This window comes from Oncorhynchus keta, chromosome 35, assembly GCF_023373465.1.
Source record: "Oncorhynchus keta strain PuntledgeMale-10-30-2019 chromosome 35, Oket_V2, whole genome shotgun sequence".
Taxonomy (NCBI): Eukaryota; Metazoa; Chordata; class Actinopteri; order Salmoniformes; family Salmonidae; genus Oncorhynchus; species Oncorhynchus keta.
The window spans coordinates 46,755,701-46,774,258 of NC_068455.1; the positions used below are offsets into that span (position 1 = coordinate 46,755,701).

Genomic DNA, 18,558 nt, shown 5'->3' on the forward strand with positions numbered 1-18,558 from the left:
CAACTAACATAACTGGCAGTTTGTTGCCCAGCCTAAAGCATTGAGAGCTATGTTAGCAAATTGTCTTACCATGTTAATTGTTTAGGCACAATATAATGTAGCTCCAGGAAAGTGATTGCATGACTCGATGAAACTTGAGGGAAAAACAACTCTCAAACTGTACCGGATGCAATGCAAACACAAGAATATACACCATTTGGTTATTAGGAATTCTTCATATTTTATCTTTAGTAGCAAAAATGTTTAAACACATATTATTATTATTCTTTTTTTACAACCTCAGGTCAGAATCATGACTTTCTCACGTCATGTACACACTTATAGGGTTGTTGTTGATTAGCAAAATGGAAGGTGACCGCGCAAAATTGAATGTAGAATTGTAATATCTGTAACAGACACAGGTTTATTCCAGATTTCTATTTGCTCCGTTATACAGCGTCACCTTCCATTGCGCCAACTAAACACTTTCCATGTTATAAACCACAGTAAAGCACCTTCTCACTTTTACTGAACCACAAAATAAAAGCACTACTGCACAGTTTCCCTTTTACATTCTCACCCATAGTTATTGTACAAAAAATGTCAATATATGGAACAGTATACACCAAGAGAAGTAACAAAAAAAAAATATGGAGAAAAAAAACTATATTGTAATGCAGCAGAGAGTCAAAGAGAACATTAAAAGGCATCAGAATCTGCACACGATCCGAGAGGAATCATCATTATGATTTGATCACAGGCAGTAGTTCAAGATAGAAACTAATTTTATAATTCATCATGTTCCTATGCAACTTCGTACATATCCGGTCACAGTCTGTTACTGTAGCGTGGAGACAATAGACTAATATTAGAGGATGAAATGAGAAAATAAACCAAACTCCAAATTAATACAATAAATTCAGATGTTTGATATTTTAACTTAAACAAACCAACATGGTTCTGTGTGTTCAGACAGACACTGTATAATTATTTATACATTTGTTGATGAATATCGTTCTCTTTCCCTTTTGTATTGGATTACAGCAGCATGATGACATTCATTTAAATTGTTGAGGGTTCTAAATAAGTCTCTACTGTGTAACACATGGCTCATGTATCATCCTGGGGCAACACATATCAATGGCCGATACACCAAAAGGGATTTTGATTGATAATTGTATTTAGTAATTCCTCGGAAAATTGACATAAAGGAAGATTATTTTCATATGATATGCTATTTCTGAAATAATCCACTTTATTCAGACTATGTATTTCATATAATTTAGAACCTGAGGTAGAATATGTAAACTGTTTGAAAGTCAACCTCTACATATTTTATTGTCACAACTCCCCTAATGAACCAACCATTGATGTTTTGAAATAAATGACTAAGATTTCCTCTATGTTTGTGCCAAAATAGAAACTAGGCTGTTATGAAATATTGTCTTTCTGAGGGGACTGGGTAACGATATAGTATATTATTCTTGATTGACTATCATTTATATTGTTTTGTTTCTTTATTCATAAAGTGGAACTCTCAATGGTGACCTCTAAAATAAATAGTACAAATTATATAAACAACAAAAGGAAACATGAAAAATTATTCATTTTGTTACACATTTGCTCTCCCATTGCTTCTACTGAAGAAGTCCCATTTTCATGCTGAGAGTCTCAAGCAGGGCTCCCCAATGCTGTTCCCGGAGAGCTACCATCCTGTAGGTTTTCAATCCACCCCTAATCTAGTGCACCTTATTAATAATTAGCTAGTTGATAAACTGAATCAGGTTAGTTACAAATGGGGTGGGATTGAAAACCAACAGAGGGTATCTCTCCAGGAACAGGGTTGGAGAGCCCTGGTCTAAAGCATTGTGATGCACATCTACTTTGCCAGTCTCAGGAAAATCCCCTTGGCAAAGAGCTCGAAAGATAAAGACACGGGATATCCACTTTGAATTCCTCGGCTTTATTTCCCCTGTTTCTCAAAGATACTCCCACATGAATTCCCAGGGTTCGGGCATTATTCCAAATACTGTATGCTGTATCTACACAATTCCATAGGGGCTTTATTCTGTAATGCATACATGTTTTCAAATGCGGTTAAGGACAGTCTTCCCTGCCAGCGAATTGAGAGCGTGGCCAACCCTGTCGATTGATTTGTACGGTCTTAGGAACAACCAACTTGGGTGTTTGTTTCGGTAGAATTACATGGACAGAAGAACAATAAATAGTATTCACATGGATGAACTTCATGCAGTACAGCGCTGTGGATGACCCAGAGGTATTATTCCAAATAATTCTTCGGTCCTTTGTTTTTTTCTGTAAAGTCTGTTTCTCTTTTGACCTTTGACCTCATAATCCGACATAAACCCGTGCTCAAACAGTGCTCTCCATCACCCACTCTGAGCTCTCGAATGGCACCTCTTCGGTCTCACCGTCTTCGCTGTCGTCGTACTGCAGTAGCATCCCGTTTACCGACAGGCTCCTCTTAGTCCAGATGTTGCTGATGTGACGAGGGTAGTTGCTGAGGCTCTGTGCGCCACTGCTGCTATCCACGTGGCCGTAGTCGAATGAGTGGCTCCTCTTGGGCTTCCCTTCCTGGGGCAGGCCTAGAATACGCCCCAGCATGGTGGTGGACTCGGCTCGGCCCAGCAAGGGTTCCTTGTCAGATGGAGGGGCCATGGTCACAGCCACCAATGCACTGGAGGTGGTGGTGGAGGAACAAGATTCCCCTTGGTCCCTAGTCGTAGCCGAGCTCCGGAGCTCCAGTGAGGCAAAAGCCCCTAAAAGGTTGTCCAAGTTGGGCCTAGCCTTGGATGATGATGGCCCCCTGTGCCTCCTCCAATTACTGGTGCTGGGGAGTGTGCTGAACTCAATGTCTCGAAGACTGTACTGGTCCTCGTTTCCTAATCTGCCTCTAGTTTTGCGACTGTCCAACGAGTCAGATGAAGACGAGGAGAGGCTGCTCTGGAGCGAACCACATTTGAATTCCACCATCTCATCCCGCATTACCACCACTGTGGTTGTGATCTGAGGTTTGACCTGCGTACTCCCACTGTTGGTCTGGGAGTACGTGTTGCTAACCACTGGCAGCTTACTGGAATGGGGGCTGCTGCACACTTTGTACCGAACCATGAGGATGATGATGAAGATGAGGAGCGTGACCACGATGATGCCACCTATCACCAGGATCATAGTGCCGCCCAGGAACTGGCTTTGGAGGGACTGGCACTGCGGGTAGTTGTCACGGGTGATGAACTGCACGCAGCCCACTACGTTGGTGGCAGTTAGGGTGGTGGCGGTGTCGTCCCAGATAGCCAGGACACATAGGTCGTACTGCATGTTTTGGACCAGGTTGGTGACTAAAAAGGTTTTGCTGGCCACGGGAATCATCCTATATAGGAAAGACAAAAACAGAAACAAGAGTGAAGAGTTAGATTAGCATAATTTAGCGTTAATAATTTGTCCCACAGCAAGGGGAGTTCAAGAAGAGGCTAAAGCACTTTTGAGTAGTAAATATCAATTAGTCATTCTACTGAAACGCGATAGATCAATTTAACAGTCAAAATGAGGCAAAGTAGCTATTTAAATGCACATAGTCATTTAGAAATATTACTCACACTGAGTGATTAAAAATGCAAAGGCCCATACTTTTTAAAGTGAACTATTCAATGGTCCTTTTGCTTTGTTTTACAATTGAGTCTAACTTGCTCTTGCTGAAAATATATAAAGCCATGTTGATATTCAAACGTGTCTGACAATATCAATACACTTCCCTCTCCTAATTAAATCACAAAGGTTAGGGAGAGATTGAAAGCCGTGGTGGAGCAATCTTTATTTGGTTTGACCTTGTACTAACGCCCAAAGGACAAGACCATGTAACGCTAGTGTGGAAATCGGTAATGAAACATGGTGGCTGAATAAACCATTGTAATTACAGCAGGCAATTCATCAACTCGCACCTCCTCACAAACAAGCCATTTGTATCTACAGTATATCTGTAGGGTATTGCAGACGGAAAAATGCAGTCGTACTAAAAGCAACCGACTAACCTACAATACACCTGCATTGCATTGCAAACGGAAAAACACTCATACAAGCAGCAACTGTCTAGCAACACATGTTCCAATCCATGGTCACTGACGCCCCGTTGTCTCCCAAACCTACCCCGTAATTATGCGAGACTTGCTAAATGTGTATCAAAGCCAAAGGAAAGCTAGTGGCTCCAATTGTTCCAGATGAAATCTCTTTCTGGATGGTAATTGTGTCTAATTGTATCCAGCGCATTCAGAAAGTATTCAGACCCCCTGGTTTATTCCAAATTTTGTTACGTTACAGCCGTATTATAATTACATTTGTATTTATTTTTTATGACAAAGCAAAAACATTTTTGCAAATGTATTAGAAATAAAAAGCTTAAATATCCCATTAACATAAGCATTACTCAGTACCTTGTTGCAGCACATTTGACAGCAATTGCAGCCTTGAGTTTTGTTGGGTATGACGCTTCAAGCTTGGCACACCTATATTTGGGGAGTTCTTGCAAGCTCTGTCAGGTTGGACACTTGGCATTCAGGCCAAAGTGTTCAATCTTGGTTTCATCAGATCAGAGAATCTTATTATTATTTTATTTTTTACCTATATTTAACTAGGCAAATCATTTAAGAACAAATTCTTATTTTCAATGACGGCCTAGGAACAGTGGGTTAACTGCCTGTTCAGGGGCAGAACCACAGATTTGTACCTTGTCAGATCGGGGGTTTTGAACTTGAACTTTACTAGACATCTGACGGTATTAGTAAAATAGGCCGATGGCCTCAGGTTGCCTCCAAAGGCCCGGTCTTCCGGGAAGTCATCAAATAAAGTCTCTAGGACATTTGGTTTCCGCATTATACATTTTTTGTGACATTTGTCTGCTGTACCGGAAAATTCCACCAGATGGCGACTGGCTGCTTATGGCAAATGGACAAAACATCACCAAATGGACATGGCCATTTTTCATAAAAAAAGACGAAACTCACAGGTTTGGCCAACCAAGATTGCTTTGAGGCATCAACACTCGTTGAGTTATGCACATTTTCTGGGATTAAAGGTCAAAAACGGTAATACAGTGCTAATTTGGTCACTTCACGTTAAAGTACATAAACCTACGGTGTGAGGAAAAATAGAACCAGCCATTTATCTATCGTAATTTAAGAGAAATCATACAACGTCTGTTTGATGATGGTTAATGAGGGATTTACCATCACCAAATGGACAGGCTGAAATCAACACCAACGAGTGATGAAGAGGAACCACTATCACTGCTCGGCCATCCCGAATTCAACGAGCCAAGTCAATTGGACATTTCTGTAGTACATTAGAGCATGTCAAATTTGTGATGGTAAATATCTATTGTAAGACATTGCAAATGGACAGTGTACAATTGTACCTTTCCAATGTATTTAACAGGGGATTTAACATCACCAAATGGACAGGCTGAAATGAACACCAACGAGCAATTGGACAGTGTCCATTACACATATGCTATATTGTCAGTGTGAACATGCTCTTCTGCAAGTTGACTGTGTCTATAAGGACTTCCCATTACGAAATGGACATGGTGAATCAACATCAAAGAGAAATTCTTATTTCTTATGATCAAACATGACAAATAGACCTTCTATGTTGATTCAGGGCTTAACACAGTGGTATATATCATTTGGTCAGTGTATATGCCATTTGGACATGGTTCACTGACTTTTGGGTTCGGAAGCCGACTTTCTATGATCATATATGACAAAATGGACAAAACATAGGCCGTATGGACAAACTCAATAAAATAAGACAAATGTTTGTCCATACGGTTACTATATATATATATATATATATATATATATATAATTGACCAAATATTTATTTTTTTATTCACCCTTGGGACCTGACAATGTGACCATTTCCCATATAAAATCTACGATGGAGCGCAATCACCCCCTATAAGATTTTTGGTTTATTTCACTTGGCATTTGTAATGTTCCAGTTGCAATATGGTTTTGATGAACTGCCATTAATTTGAGTGCTATTTGCGATTGTGTATATGGTTCACCCAATGCCAATAAGCTGCCATTCAATTTTGTCCATTTCATGGGGGTCTTCCCTTACCTGACTGAAGAGCTCAGTGACTTCCAATGTTGCACCGTCATAGGATGCCACCTTTCCAACTAGTCAGTTCGTCAAATATCTGCCCTGCTAGAGCTGCCCCGGTCAACTGTAAGTGCTTTTATTGCGAGGTGGAAACATCTAGGATCAACAACGGCTCAGCCCGAAATGGTAGGCCACACAGGCTCACAGAACGGGACCGTTGAGTGCTGAAGCGCATAGGGTTAAAAAATTGTCTGTCCTCTGTAATCTCACCGAGTTCCAAACTGCCTCTGGAAACAACGTCAGCACAATAACTGTTCGTCGGGAGCTTCATAAAATTGTTTTTCATGGCCGAGCAGCCGCACAAAAGCCTAATATCATATGGGCAAAGCCAAACATCGGCTGGAGTGTTGTAAAGCTCGCCGTCATTGGAATCTGGAGTAGTGGAAATGCGTTCTCTGGAGTGATGAATCTAGCTTCACCATCTGGCAGTCTGACGGAGGAATCTGGGTTTGGCGGATGCCAGGAGAACACTACCTGCCCAAATGCATAGTGCCAACTGTAAGGTTTGGTGGAGGAGGAATAATGGTCTGGGGCTTTTTTTCATGGTTTGGGCTAGGCCTCTTAGTTCCAGTGAAGGGAAATCTTAGTGCTACAACATACGATGACTTTCTATCCAATACTGTGGTTTCAACTTTGTGGAAACAGTTTGGGGAAGCCCCTTTTTTGTTTCAACATGACAATGCCCCTGTGCACAAAGCGACGTCCATACAGAAATGGTTTGTCGAGATCGGTGTGGGAGAACTTGACTGGCCTGCATAGGTCCCTGACCTTACCCCCATTGAACACCTTTGGGATGAATTGGAACTCCGACTGCGAGCCAAGCCTATTCTCCCAACATCAGTGTCCGACCTCACTAATGCGCTTGTTGCTGAATGGAAGCAAGTCCCCTCAACAATGTTCCAACATCTAGTGGAAAGCCTTCCTAGAAGAGTGGAGGCTGTTATAGCAGCAAAGGGGGGACCAACTCCATAATAATAACCATGATTTTGGAATGAGATGTTCGACGAGCAGGTGTCCATGTACAATACTTTTGGTCATGTAGTGTATCTACAGTATATGATGACCTTCATTACCCAATATCCATATTGAAGTCTTACAGTCTATCAGTATTGCTCTGTGTACAGTAGGTTGAAGTACTTTGAAATCCCTCAATTTTATATGTTCATTGATGATATTGATTATTGATGATTTCAACCTCATTGCATTAGTTAGCTAGGAGGATCTGTGTGTTCATGGAATGGCAATCATTTACATTTACATTTAAGTCATTTAGCAGACGCTCTTATCCAGAGCGACTTACAAATTGGTGCATACACCTTATGACATCCAGTGGAACAGCCACTTACAATAGTGCATCTAAATCTTTTTAGGGGGGTGAGAAGGATTACTTACCCTATCCTATCCTAATCATGACTCAAGGAACACAAAGCAAGCACAACTAATATTTGATTTGAATATTCACCAATGGCACAGAAGTGCATGGAAATTTAACATCACAGCTTGCTAGTGTTAAACGGATTTCCTGACTCTCTGCGATCATTTAGGATCCCATGGCACTTATCATAACAGTAGTGTTGTCCTTGCTGTATTCCCCACCTGTCCTCGTTCCATCATGGCCACCTAATCATACCTTTGGTTCACCCAGGTGGGTGCTACACATTGGTCGTGAATGAAGTGACTTCTCCCTTACTATGCAAAGAGCTTTGAGCTACTAGACTAAATAAATCCAATCAAATATTATAACGTAGCAGAAAAAAGGTCCATCTTTACACGAGAGAGAGAAAACAAATACTCAAAGTGTTGAAGCAGCTTTAATAATCAAACATTGTTATTATTTGTAATTTTTCTAAGACCCCAATCATCAATAACTTCAATACTTCCCTGCTGTGACTGTACATAAATTAATAGCTTTGATCATATAGTGCAGAGAGTTTACCTCCACATCAGAAGACTGGCGTTTTTACTCGGCACTACTGGTGGTGTACTTCATTATTCATTCTTAATTTCCTTTTCCATAACCGGGAGGACAGCACGTTGCCTCGTGAAATCTATACGAGGGGCTTTCAACACAACACACTGATCAAATGTTTAATCATGTGCTACCTTGGGTTAACACAGCACTTTGGATATTCTGAGAGAAATTGAACCCTCTAGAAATGTCACTTAACTAAGACTCCATTCCGAGACTACTGGGATGTTTTTTCAGGTGACAGAGGACATTTTCCAAGGGGCCCTGCTCAATATCAAAGGATGGGTTGTTTTATGGATGTAGTCAAACATTTAAACACATATCATTTTTAATTTCCTGTAAAGTTCCACAAAAGGTCGTAAGAGTTGAATGTTGGCCAGTTTTCACAAAGCATTCTTTCTACATGCCGCAAACTAATGAAGTATCAAATGTATGTAATCAAGTCAAATTGTATTTCTCACATACACATGTTTAGCAGATGTTATTGTCACGTTCTGACCTTTATTTATGTTGTTTTTGTCATTATTTAGTATGGTCAGGACGTGAGTTGGAGTGGGCAGTCTATGTTTGTTTTTCTATGATTTGGGGATTTGTGTGTTTCGGCCTAGTATGGTTCTCAATCAGAGGCAGGTGTCATTAGTTGTCTCTGATTGAGAATCATACTTAGGTAGTCTGGGTTTCACTGTTTGTTTGTGGGTGATTGTCTATGTTAGTTGCTTGTGTCAGCACAGGTCTCATTTATTGCTTCATGGTCGTTTATTGTTTTGTATAGTTTGTATTCAGTGTTCAGTGCTTTCTCTTATGAAATATTCATCATGAACACATACCACACCGCATTTTGGTCCTCCGATCCTTCTCGCCTCTCCTCTTCAAATGAAGAGGAGGACGCCCGTGACAGTTATTTCTTGGTGTATGCTTGTGTTTCAAGCTCCAACAGTAAAGTAATATCTAACAATTCACAACAACACACACAACCTAAAAGTAAAAGAATGGAATATAAAATTATATAATATATAAATATTAAGATGAACAATGTCGGAGTGGCATAGACTAAATTACAGTATATACATATGAGATGAGTAAAGCAAAAATGTGTAAACATTATCAGAGTGACCAGTGATTTCAGTCTGTGTATATGGGGCAGCAGCCTCTAAGATGCAGAGATACATAACCGTGTGGAAGCTGCCTAGTGATAGCTATTTAACAGTCTGATGGCCTTGAGATAGAAGCTTCTTTTCAGTCTCTCTGTCCCAGCTTTGATGAACCTGTACTGACCTTGCCTTCTGGATGAAAGCGGGGTGAACAGGCAGTTGCTCGGGTGTTTGTTGTCCTTGATGATCTTTTTGCCCCTTCTGTGACATCGGTTGCTTTAGGTGTACTAGAGGGCAGGTAGTTTTCCCCTGGTGATGCGTTGGGCAGACCGCACCAACCTCTGGAGAACCCTGCATGTCTTATATCTTACTCACATCGGCCACAGAGAAGGAGAGCCCAGAGTCCTTGGGAGCGAGCCACGTCAGTGGCAATCCTCAAAGTGGGTGAGGAAGGTGTTTAGCTTGTCCGGAAGTAAGACGTCGGTGTCCGCGACATGGCTGGTTTTCCCTTTGTAGTCTGATTGTCTGTAGATCCTGCCACATACGTCTCATTTCTGAGCCGTTGAATTGCGACTCCACTTTGTCTCTATACTGATGTTTTGCCTGTTTGATTGCCTTACGGAGAGAATAACTACACTGTTTCTTTTCGGCCATATTCCCAGTCACCTTTCCATGGTTAAATGCAGTGGTTCGCGCTTTCAGTTTTGCGTGAATGCTGCCATCTTTCCACATTTTTGGTTAGGGTAGGTTTTAATGTTATTTTCAGAGGCGACCCAGAACATATCCCAGTGTGTGATCAAAAAAATCTTGAAGCGTAGTTTCCGATGGGTCAGACCAGCGTTGAAAGGTCCTTAGCATGGGTACTTCCTGTTTGAGTATCTGCCTATAGGGAGGGAGGAGCAAAATGGAGTCGTGATCAGATCCGGTAGAGTTTCCCTCAAATTTGCTTTGTTAAAATCCCCAGCTACAATAGGTACGAGGTAATATGTACATGTAGGTAGAATTGAAGTGACTATGCATAAAGAGTAAACAGAGAGTAGCAGCAGGGTAACAGGGGGGCAATGCAAATAGTCTGGGTAGCCATTTGATTAGCTGTTCAGCAGTCGTATGGCTTAGGGCTAGAAGCTGTTGAGAAGCCTTTTGGGCCTAGAATTGGCGCTCCGGTACTGATTGCCGTGCGGTAGCAGAAAGACCAGTCTATGACTTGGTTGGCTGGAGTCTTTCACAATTTTTAGAACCATCCTCCGACACCACCTGGTATAGAGGTCCTGGATGGCTGGGACGTATGCACTACTCTCTGTAGTGCCTTGCAGTCGGAGGCCGAGCAGTTGCCATACCAGGAAGTTATGCAACCAGTTAACATGCTCTCAATGGTGCAGCTGTATAACTTTGAGGGGGAATAGGTTTTGTGGTGCCCTCTTCTCAACTGTCTTGGTATACTTGGACCATGATAGTTGGTTGGTGATGTGGACACCAAGGAACTTGAAGTTCTCAACCTGCTCCACTGTAGCCCTATCGATGGGAATGGGGTGTGCTCAGTCCTCCTTTTCCTGTAGTTCACAATCATCTCCTTTGTCTTGATCACATTGAGGGAGAGGTTGTTGTCCTGGCACCACACGGTCAGGTCTCTGACCTCCCTATAGGCTGTCTCATATTTGTCAGTGATCACTGTTGTGTCAACGGCAAACTTAATGATGGTGTTGGAGTCGTGTCTGGCCATGCAGTCATGAGTGAACAGGGTGTACAGGAGGGGACTGAGCACGCACCTCTGAGGTGCCCCCGTGCTGAGGATTAGCGTGGCGGAGGTGTTGTTACTTACCCTTACCATCAGGAGCCAGTTGCAGAGTGCTTAGTGATGAGATTTGAGGGCACTATGGTGTTGAACACTGAGCTGTAGTCAATGAATAGCATTCTTAAACAGGTGTTCATTTTGTCCAGGTGGGAAAGGGCAGTGTGTAGTGCAATAGAGATTGCATCATCTGTGGTCTTGATGGGGGCCATGACCAGCCTTTCAAGGCACTTCATGGCTATAGACATGAGTGCTACGGGTCAGTAGTCATTTAGGCAGGTTCCCTTAGTGTTCTTGGGCACAGGGACTATGTTGGTATTACAGACTTAGATAGGGAGAGGTTGAAAATGTCAGTGAAGACACTTGCCAGTTGGTCAGCGCATGCTCGGAGTACACGTCCTCGTAATCCGTCTGACCCAACGGCCTTGTGAATGTTGACCTGTTTAAAGGTCTTACTCACATTGGCTATGGAGACAGCTGATGCTCGCGTGCAGTGTTTCAGTGTTACTTGCCTTAAAGCAAGCATATACAGTAGAAGTCGGAAGTTTACATACACCTCAGCCAAATACATTTAACCAGTTATGCATTAGGGGGCGCTACTAAAAATATTGGATGAAAAACGTTCCCGTTTTAAACCAGATGTTTTGTCACGAAAACATGCTTGACTATGCATAGGATTGACAGCTTTGGAAAGAAAACACTCTGATGTTTCCAAAACTGCAAAGATATTGTCTGTGAGTGCCACAGAACTGATGTTACAGGCGAAACCCAGATAAAAATCCAACCAGGATGTGCCGCATTTTTTGAAACTGCCTCATGCCAATGACTCCTTATATGGCTGTGAATGAGCTACGAATGAGCTTACGTTTTCCACAAGGTGTCTACAGCATTGTGATGTCTTTTTAGGCATTGCCATTGAAGAATGGCTGTAAGGGACCATATAAAGCATGTGGTCACATGGTGTCTCCCGCAGCCATTTTTTCAATCGCTACTTATGAGAAACCAATAAATGTCGTTCCACTTCATGATTGTGTCCCACTTGTTGTTGATTCTTCACAAAAAAATACAGTTTTATATCTTTATGTTTGAAGCCTGAAATGTGGCAAAAGGTCGCAAAGTTCAAGGGGGCCGAATACTTTCGCAAGGCACTGTATGTATATATAAAAACTAGGCAAGTCGGTTAAGAACAAATTCTTATTTACAATGACGGCCTAAGGTCCCATAGTTGACAGAGCATGTCAGAGCAAAAACCAAGCAATGAGGTTGAAGGAATTATCCGTAGAGCTCCGAGAGAGGATTGTGTCGAGGCACAGATCTGGTTTTGGTTAGAGCCAGTTTGAGCTGTTCAGTGAAGAGAGTAGTACACAGCGTTGTATGAGATCTTCAGTTTCTTGGCAATTTCTTGCATGGAATAGCCTTCATTTCTCAGAATAAGAAGAGATTGATGAGTTTCAGAAGAAGGTTCTTTGTTTTTTGGTCATTTTGAGCATGTCATCGAACCCACAAATGCTGATGCTCCAGAAACTCAACTAGTCTAAAGCCAGTTTTATTGCAGAACAACAGTTTTCAGCTGTGCTAACATAATCAAAAAAATTATTTACTAATGATCAATTAGCCTTTTAAAATGAAAAACTTGGATTAGCTAACACAATGTGCCATTGGAACACAGGAGTGATGGGTGCTGATAATGGGCCTCTGTATGCCTATGTAGATATTCCATGTAGAATCTGCCATTCTCTAGCTACAATAGTCATTTACAACATTAACAATGTCTACACTGTATTGCTGATCAATTTGATGTTATTTGAATGGACAAAAAAATGTGCTTTTCTTTCAAAAACAAGGACATTTCTAAGTGGCCCCAAACTTTTGAACGGTAGAGTAGATGTGTGAGAAAAAAAAAACAATTGAATCCATTTTGAATTTAGGCTGTAACAAAATAAAATATGGAATAAGTCAAGGGATATGAACACTTTCTGAAAGCACTGTAAACAGCATTCATAACTTGGAACTGCAATATGTTCAGCGCCAGTCTATTTAAACACATTTGTAGAAATGCTGGGATAAGAATGCATTCATATAAATTGTGGGTGGGTGGAAAAAGGTTGAGTCACCCGTCCGCCACATTCGTTGGACAAAGAAAAGCTGTAGCTATATTGAGGAAATTAAATTACTTCTTGGACTGTAAAGGAGCAGGTTGAAAAAACTAGCACTGAATGTGCCTGGTGAGCTAATCAGATAAACATATCCTATTATTGTATTCTTAAGAGGTGATGAGTTCTATTCAGTCCTTTGAGCAGAATAATATCTCAACACAACTCTGAGCATGATTTCAATATCGCATTCCCCCAGTAAACCAATAAGCAACCGCAGATCTCCATAGTGTCCGCTCTCGGTTATTAAACAATTCAGAATCCGGGACTTGCATAAGAGGTAAATCTCAAAGGGCTATGGCACGTTGGCCATTAAAAGGTAAAGTATTGCTAAGGGGGTTCATTGGTATTCAATTGAATGTGTTTACGAAGGTTTACGATCGAACACATAACTTACTGTAACTGCATTCAGCAACAGCCCGGTGGCCCGCTTTTCCGATTCCTGCACAATTATTTTATTAACAAAGTAAGGGTAGTAAATATCCAGGGACAGTCCCTCAGCATTCTTAACCACATCACGCTCTTGGGAGTTGGGGAGATATATGGTTTATTCCCAGGCCTGCTAGTCTAGATCTGCCAATGTCTTTCCCTTTCCTTCTTATAGCAATGGAGTCAAATACTAGGTTTGCACATGTTGTTACTAGTGTAATTACAATGTGACTACACAGGCAACCTAAATGTAAAGTGTTGGATTGCCAGGCTAATTATCATTATACTAATTCTTCTTTGTGTGTTTTCTGTTAATTTGTTGTAGTGGGAACATTTGTGGTTGTTTGGACATCTTCCATCACTAAAGTAAGTGCTTACTTTTTTAAGCTAGAAAATGTTTGGATGACAGATTTATTTCCATGCTATATATATTCCTAATTGCCTAGGGCATTGGGATTGAGATAAATAGTTGAAAGAACATTTAGAAAAATCCTATTTGTTAGGATTGCAGGAATAAACTATTAAATATTAAATAGTTGGATTATTTTTGTGGCCGGTTTCACTTTGATAAAAACATTTAGTTGAAGTGCCTGGGTCTGTGCTTGTTAATTGCAGGTGTAGGTATTGTTATTCTCTGAAGAATCTATTGTCTGCATTGGGATATCAAAAGCAAACATTGAGGAAAGTGTCAAGAGGACATGCTATCAATACTCTTTGGATAACACATAGGAGCAGTAGGCTCATCAAACCCTCAAGTATATTAATAGAAAAGTTTTAATTAAAAAAAAAGTCACACAATGTTATTTACCTGTAAATCAGGACTTCATCTTCGGAGCAGTTGTACTGGAGCTGGTACATCTTGACCTTGGGTGCTGTTTTGCTAACAGTCCACTTGACCAGAGCAGAGGATGCAGACACCTCCGATACAGACACCACCTTTTCCGGGAGAGGCTTGGACTCCCCCTTACTGGTCTTGGTAGAGCTGGTGATGTCCGAGAGCCGGGACTTGGGCTGTGCGGTGTGGTTGGTACCATTGCTGAGGTGTGGCAGTTGAATGATGGATAGTTCTATAGAGGCAGTCGATTCCCCTGCTGCATTGGCTGCGATGCAAGTGAAGGTGCCGTAATCCTTGGACGTGGTGATGGTAATATCCAGGGTGCCGTTATCGTACACAGTCGCTCGGGACGAATTGCTAATCAAACGGTCGTCTGGGGTGACCCAGTGTATGATCGGCATTGGGTCGCCGATAGCTTTGCAGCGTAGGCTAGCTGTTTGGCCCTCCAGGACTAACAACTTGTGCGTGTGTTGGGTGATCAGGGGCGGTTCACAGACAAACTCTTCTTCCCGCACGGACCAAAAGTAGCGTCCCTTTAGACTGGGAGGGGAAGCGCAGGTCTCCATATCGTCCTCTCGGTCCAGCCTCCGGAGCCAAAGCACTTCACAGTTGCAATGCAGGGGGTTTCCCCCAAAGCTTAGGGAAAGCTGAGGGGCGTATGGAGTGGTCAGTATTAAGTTAGTCTGGGAACGGGTGAAGATGGGGTCTGGCGGGAGCTTCTGGAGACGGTTGGACGTGAGGTCCAGGCGCGCCAGCTTGTCCAGGTCCGTAAATGTCCCCTCTGCGATGTGCGAGATGAGGTTATGATCAAGACTCAACTGGTGGAGGTTGACCATCTTGCAGATGGACTCCCAAGGTACACCCCGCAAGTTGTTGTAGGACAGGTCCAGGTCTTCCAGTGTCAGCATCAGATCATCAAAAGCCACCTTGGAGATGCGGTTGAGCTGGTTGTTGTTGAGGATGAGGTGCTGTAGGTTGACAAGGCCACGCAGGTCGTCCGGTCCCAGCTCGGTCAGGCGGTTGCTGTCCAGGTGCAGGGAGCGCAGGGTCTCCAGGTCGAGGAAGGAGAAAGGCAGGATGGCACTGATGGTGTTACGGGACAAGGTGAGGTCCACCAGGCCCGTCATGTTGGCAAAGTCCTGCGGTGTGACCTTGAGGATGAAGTTGCCGCCCAGGCGGAGCTCTACGGTCCGCCGGTCTATGTCCAGAGGTACGAAGAGCAAGCCTTTGGATGGGCAGAGGGTACCCAGGGACTCAGACAGGTTCTGGCAGACACAGTACTTGGGGCATGCATGTGCCATCATCACTGCGGTTCCCAGAAGCAGGAGGCTGCTGAGCACTTTGTCCATGGTAGATCATATGCAGGGACCTACGAAAGACAGAGGAGAGAAGGGAAGCGCATGGTAAGATCATTTCGTCCAAATAATGATGAAGGACCTTACAGATAATTAAATTAAATACTTTCATCAGTGGTCTAAAGTTCATCACACTCAGCCCTTTATTCAGTAAAATAAAGACACATTAGGACCACCAATATGAGAGGAACCATGTGCAGTTGGTTACTATTTGCAACAACATTATGTTAGTAAGCAGGTTTACTGGCAATTTTCTCTCTCTGTGTCTATCACAGCTATTCATTTACAGTATGTACTGTGCATGAGTCCCAGTCACATCATACCTAGGGAATATTCAAACCAAATCAGTAACCAGGACATACAAATGTATATTATTTCTACATGTTTGAAAGCATGTTTAAAGAAATACACTGTTACTGTAAATATCGCTTTGTTTCACAATTATATAATCTCATATTTTAGTCCATTCTTGCAGTGCAAGGACAACTGCATTTTAATTCACTTTGTTAATAACCTGGTTGTGAATTGCTTTTTCAAAGTAGTTTTTAGTTCTGCTTATACATTTACAATGACCCAATTGCTAATAAGATGTTGTTTAGGCACTTAAAATTAATCTAAACATTTTAAATTACTGTTGTTGAGCAGGAGCAACTACAGTAGTTCTAGCTTTAACTGCACTGGTCACACTAGCCCAACATGCTAGACATGAGAAGTCAAAAATTTAGGAGCATAATAATTGAATATTATTCCACCCAGCAGGAGTCAAATAGCAAATCTCTCTCTCAAACTCTCTCTCTACACTAACACTGTTCCTCACTTTGATCTCTTTCTTTCTCTCTCCCTCCCTTCTTCTCTCTCCCTCACCCCGAGAAGATGCTACAGTATGAAATTTGGTCAGGTGTCGGGCCGTGTAGACACCCTTCATGCACATGTGAATATCTAAGCAGTCCTCCCAGCAAACCAAAATTGGTTCTATGAAGGTTCTCAGAGCAAATGTTCTCAAAAAAACTGTCCAGTCGTGGTGATAAATATAGAATGTTTGTAAAAAACATTCACCTGATGTTACAAGAACTTTCCCAGAACAGCTGATTATTTTATTTTTTACTTTACCCATTTTTCTCCCCAATTACATGGTATCCAATTGGTATTTACAGTCTTGTCTTGTCTCCACAACTCCCGTACGAAGGTCGAGAGCCATGCGCCCTCCGAAACACAACCCAACTAAGCCACACTGCTTCTTAACCCTGAAGCCAGCCACACCAATGTTTTGGAGGAAACACCGTACACCTGGTGATTGTGTCGGCTCCCGGCCCGCCACAGGAGTCGGTTGAGAGCAATGAACTCCAGTGGCACAGCTAGCATCTTCAATGCAGTGCCATAGTCCACTGCGCCACTCAAACGCAACGCGTAAAGTGCAGGTCCCATGTTTCATGAGCTGAAAAAAAGTATCCCAGAAAATTTCCATACGCACAAAAAACTTGTTTCTCTCATTCTGGGCATAGATTTGTTTACATCCCTGTTAGTGAGCATTTAATAATTTGACATATCAAATTAGCTGATGACACAGCATTGTCATTACTGGCCTGATAGGGTCAGGTTACAGTGGATCACAGTTCTACAGAGATACAGTTGAAGTCAGAAGTTTACATACATCTTAGCCAAATACATTTAAAACTCAGTTTTCACAATTCCTGACATCTAATCCCAGTAACAATTCCTTGTTTTAGGTCAGTTATGATCACCACTTTATTTTAAGATTGTGAAATGTCAGAATAATGGTAGAGATTTATTTCAGCTTTTATTTCTTTCATCACAAAGCTGGTGTAACTGAGTCTGGTTAGTAGGCCTCCTTGCTCGCACATGCTTTTTCAGTGCTGACAACAAATGTTCTTTAGGATTCAGGTCAGGGCTTGATGGCCACTCCAATACCTTGACTTTGTTGTCCATTTTGCCACAACTTTGGAAATATGCTTGGGGTCATTGTCCATTTGGAAGACCCATTTGCGACCAAGCTTTAACTTCCTTTTACCGATGTCTTGAGATGTTGCTTCAATATATCCACATCATTTTCCTACCTCATGGTTCTATCTATTTGTGAAGCGCACAAGTCCCCCTGCAGTAAAGCACCCACGCAACATGATGCTGCCACCCCCGTGCTTCACGGTTGGAATGGTGTTCTACGGCTTGCAAGCCTCTCCCTTTTTCCTCCAAACAGAAACAGTTCTATTTTTGTTTCATCAAAACAGAGGACATTTATCCAAAAAGGATGATATTTTGCCCCATGTGTAGTTGAAACCGTAGTCTGGCTTTCAAGTTATGTCGATATAGGACTTGTTTTACTGTGGATATCGATACTTTTGTACCTATTTTCTCCAGCATCTTCACAAGGTCCTTGTGAAGGCTGTTGTTCTGGGATTGATTTGCACTTTTTGCACCAAAATACATTCATCTCTAGGAGACAGAACGCGTCTCCTTCCTGACCGGTATGATGGCTGCGTGGTCCCAAGGTGTTTATACCTGCATACTATTGTTTGTACAGATGAACGTGGCACCGTCAGGCATTTGGAAATTGCTCCCAAGGATGAACCAGACTTGTGGTGGTCTACTTTTCTGTCGAGGCTGATTTATTTTGATTTTCCCATGATGTCAATCAAAGAGGCACTGAGTTTGTAGGTAGGCCTTGAAATTCATCCACAGGTACACCTCCAATTGACACAAATTATGTCAATTAGTCTATCAGAAGCTTCTTTAGCCATGCCATCATTTTCTGGAATTTTC

At 42.1% G+C, this 18,558-nt stretch overlaps 1 protein-coding gene across 2 annotated transcripts in view; it reads right to left on the reverse strand.

Moving 5' to 3' along the window:
- Positions 1-231: 231 nt before the first annotated feature.
- LOC118368561 (leucine-rich repeat and fibronectin type-III domain-containing protein 2) overlaps positions 232-18,558 on the reverse strand; it is a 233,100-nt gene continuing 214,773 nt past the window's right edge. For both annotated transcript variants that reach the window (XM_035752754.2, XM_035752755.1), the window contains 2 exons: positions 14,399-15,794; positions 232-3,370 (listed from right to left, as the gene is read on the reverse strand). In XM_035752754.2, the coding sequence (XP_035608647.1) occupies positions 2,353-3,370; positions 14,399-15,774 (2,394 nt within the window). In that variant the 5' untranslated portion in view covers positions 15,775-15,794 and the 3' untranslated portion in view covers positions 232-2,352. The remainder of the gene's footprint in view (positions 3,371-14,398; positions 15,795-18,558) is intronic.